This window comes from Theobroma cacao, chromosome 6, assembly GCF_000208745.1.
Source record: "Theobroma cacao cultivar B97-61/B2 chromosome 6, Criollo_cocoa_genome_V2, whole genome shotgun sequence".
Lineage (NCBI taxonomy): Eukaryota > Viridiplantae > Streptophyta > Magnoliopsida > Malvales > Malvaceae > Theobroma > Theobroma cacao.
In genome coordinates, this window is record NC_030855.1 from 10,471,026 (window position 1) to 10,474,450 (window position 3,425).

General features: G+C 33.5%; 1 protein-coding gene across 1 annotated transcript; it reads right to left on the reverse strand.

Annotated features, from left to right (window-relative positions):
• LOC108662431 (uncharacterized mitochondrial protein AtMg00810-like) lies at positions 2,590–3,152 on the reverse strand. Its single transcript, XM_018122792.1, has 2 exons — positions 2,811–3,152; positions 2,590–2,757 (listed from the first exon to the last, which is right to left on the reverse strand). Exons 1-2 carry the CDS (start codon positions 3,150–3,152, stop codon positions 2,590–2,592), a joined length of 510 nt encoding a protein of 169 aa, XP_017978281.1.

Below are 3,425 nucleotides of genomic sequence, written 5' to 3' on the forward strand. Positions count from 1 at the left end.
AAGATAAGGAACAATGTTACTTCTTTCAAGCAGTTGGATTCTGAGTCTTTATACAAAGCATGGGAGGGGTATGAGGACCTGTATCGAAGATGCCCACATCATGGTCTACCCAAATGGCTGCAAGTGCAAACATTTTATAATGGGTTGTTAAATCCCATTCAGACTACCATTGATGTTGCAGCTGGTGGCGCTTTCATAGCTAAGTTGATTAATGATGCTTATGATCTATTCAAGGAGATGGCTCTAACAATTATCAGTGTCATTCTAAGAGGGCCTTGCCAAGGAGGGTAACAAGTGTTTACGAGTTGGATGCCATTAATGCTTTGACTGGTTGGGTAGCCGTTTTCACTAAGAAAATTGATTTTTTTGGAGTCCATTCAGTATAGAGTCCTTTTATTTCTTGTGATTATTGTGGTGAGGGGCATTCAAGCGATCAGTGTCATTTGAGTATAGAGTCAATGCAATTTGTGAGGAATAGGCAGCAAAATAATCCATACTTAAACACATACAATCCCAGGTAGAGTCACCCTAACTTCTCTTGGAACAATAATCAAGGCCTTTCATCAGCTCTAAGACTGACTTTCCCTTCGAGTTTTCCACAGCAACCTAGACCCCTAGTGTAAGAAAAGAAGTCATCCATGGAAGAACGTCTCACACAATATATGGCAAAGATAGATGCCTTTATTTATAGTCAGGCAACTTCGTTGAAAAATCTTGAGACTCAAGTAAGGCAATTAGCCAATGCTATCAACAATAGACCTCAAGGGACCCTATTGCATAGTACTAAACCTAATCCTAGGAGGGAAGGCAAGGAAACTTGTATGACAGTATTCCTTAGGAGTGGGACAGAGGTTGGCAGAAGTAGTAAGCAAGAAAAGCCACGTGATAAGCCAATTGAGAATGAATTGGAAGTTGGAAAGTCAGATAAGCAAGTGCAAGTCAAAGATGCATTGGTAACACACCCTCCTCCTCCATTTCCTTAGCACTTCCAGAAGCAAAAGTTGGATGCTCATTTTTAGAAATTTCTAAAAGTATTTAAGAAACTCCACATCAACATCCTTTTTGCTAAAGCATTGAAGCAGATGCCTTCATTTGTTAAGTTTTTGAAAGATATCTTGACAAAGAAGAAGAAATTGGGTGAGTGCGAGATATTGGCACTCACTAACGAGTGCAGTGCTAGTATGCCATGTAAGTGCTGCGCGACAATTTGGTTAACAATAGTTAGTCAATTATTATTTATAAAGACTTAATTGGCTTAGAATAAAAGTTTGATTTAACGTAATAAATATATGAGTTTATTTGGATTTTCTTGAATAGTTTATGGTCTTTTTAAAATATTACATCAATTTTTTATTTTTTATTTTAAAAATAATTTATTCTTTTTGTTTTTTCCATATTTTAAAAATCTTTTATTTTAAATTTCAAAAATAAAATTCGTAAGAAAACCAAATTTTTTTATGTTTTGAATTTTCTAAATTTTTTTATTTTTTATTTTAAAAATAAAAATTTTTAGCAAAAAAACATTTCTTTCTTTTTTCTTTAAAAAATAATTTTTTTAAGAAAAATAAAAAATTAAAAGGAGGTAGTATGTTTAGACATGTGATGCATTCTTATTGATTATTTTGTGGCATGCCACCTATTTGATTAACGCCATTAACAAAAAAATTTCAAATGAACTAATTGAACTAAAATTCAAATATCTGATTATGAATTTTCAAACTTCAAGCATCATATTGAAGGTTTTCAAAACAATTTTGTTGCAAAATGTGTATTTTCTAATGGGGCTTTGTTTTACAAGCAATTGTGAATGCAAAGAAAATATTTGACATTCTTATTCCCAGCAGGGAAATCTTTGAATGTAAAGAAATTTGAAAGTGTACTGAATATGAAGAAAACAAAGGAAAGCAGAGAGAGTAAATCTAGAAAAGCTCTCAACTAAAGGAAAGAATAGATTCAATTTTTCCCATTTTTTTAAACGGTTATGTCTTTCATTGAAGGTTTTATACTCTTTACAATAACAAACTAGTGATCTAGGAAAAATAAACTCGATACAGGTCAACCAAGCATAGAAATTCATATATTGGTTTCTATGTTTGAGTAACAACTTAACAGACATGGCCATTAGGCTTTACATTTAAAACAAAATCACACCAAAACATGAGTTTAATGACATAAACAATCAAAGACTAAAAATGACACTAAATGATGTTGTATACTAAACACAAGAAATAAAATGAAATGACTCAACAGGCTGCGTTTGACATTAACACCATTACTGTTAAACTACATTGTTTTTGGTAATTGTCACACTCTTCTTCACTCTTTAAATACTGTTGACTCTCACCATTTAACAGCTACTCAACTACTAGAGAAAAGATTAATTATTCAACACTCCCCCATAATCTTTGATTTGGAAAACTTCCAAGCACGATCTGAACTACTCAAACCTTTCTTTACTCAGACTTTTAGTAAAATGTCAACCAACTGCTCATCAGAGTGACAATACTGAAGATCAATCTCATTGTCTTTTGCATCCTACCTTAAAGCATGATACTTGACCTTAATATGCTTGGTTCCTCCATGTTGAATCTAGTTCTTAGCAATAGCCACAGTTGTTTGATTGTCAACATAGAGTAGTGTCCCTTTAACTTGCTTGAACTCTAAATTAGTCATTACCTTTCTCAGCCAAACAACATGATTAGAAGCAATTGCACAAGCAATGTATTCTACTTTAGCTGAAGATTGAGCTACAACTTCCTACTTATTCCAATTCCAAGTGATTACAACACTACTAAAAGAAAAACAGAAACCACTTGGGCTTTTTGAACCATCAACAAACCAGCCCAATCACTATCACAATATCCTACTAATTGACTACTTTCCTTCTTCTTATACACCAAACCAAAGTCTAAACTACCTTGAGCATACCTCAAGATCCTTTTTATGGCAATAAAGTGAAATTCAAAGGGATTTTGCATGGATCTGGACATCAACCAAGTGGCAAACATTATAACAGGTCTAGTAGTAGATAGGTGAAGAAGTGAACTTGTAATGCTCTTGTAAATTTGACCATTAGCCTTAGCACATCCATCTTCTTTGCTAAACTTAGCACCAGATGACAATGAAGTGCTTATTGACTTGCAAGAACTCATCTTGAACCTTTTAAGCAAGTCTTAAGCATATTTGGTTTGATGTAAAAACACCTAATCATTGGCTTGTACAACTTCCATGCCCAAAAAGTAACTCATCAAACCTAGATCAATCATTTGAAATACATTCATCATTTGAGACTTGAATTCTGATAGGTAATCATTATCAGGACCAAGTACTAGGAGATCATTAACATAAAATGCTACAAGTAGTAACGCAGATCCTTCAACACTTTTCACATACAAAGTAGACTCATTCACACTTTTTTGAAAGCC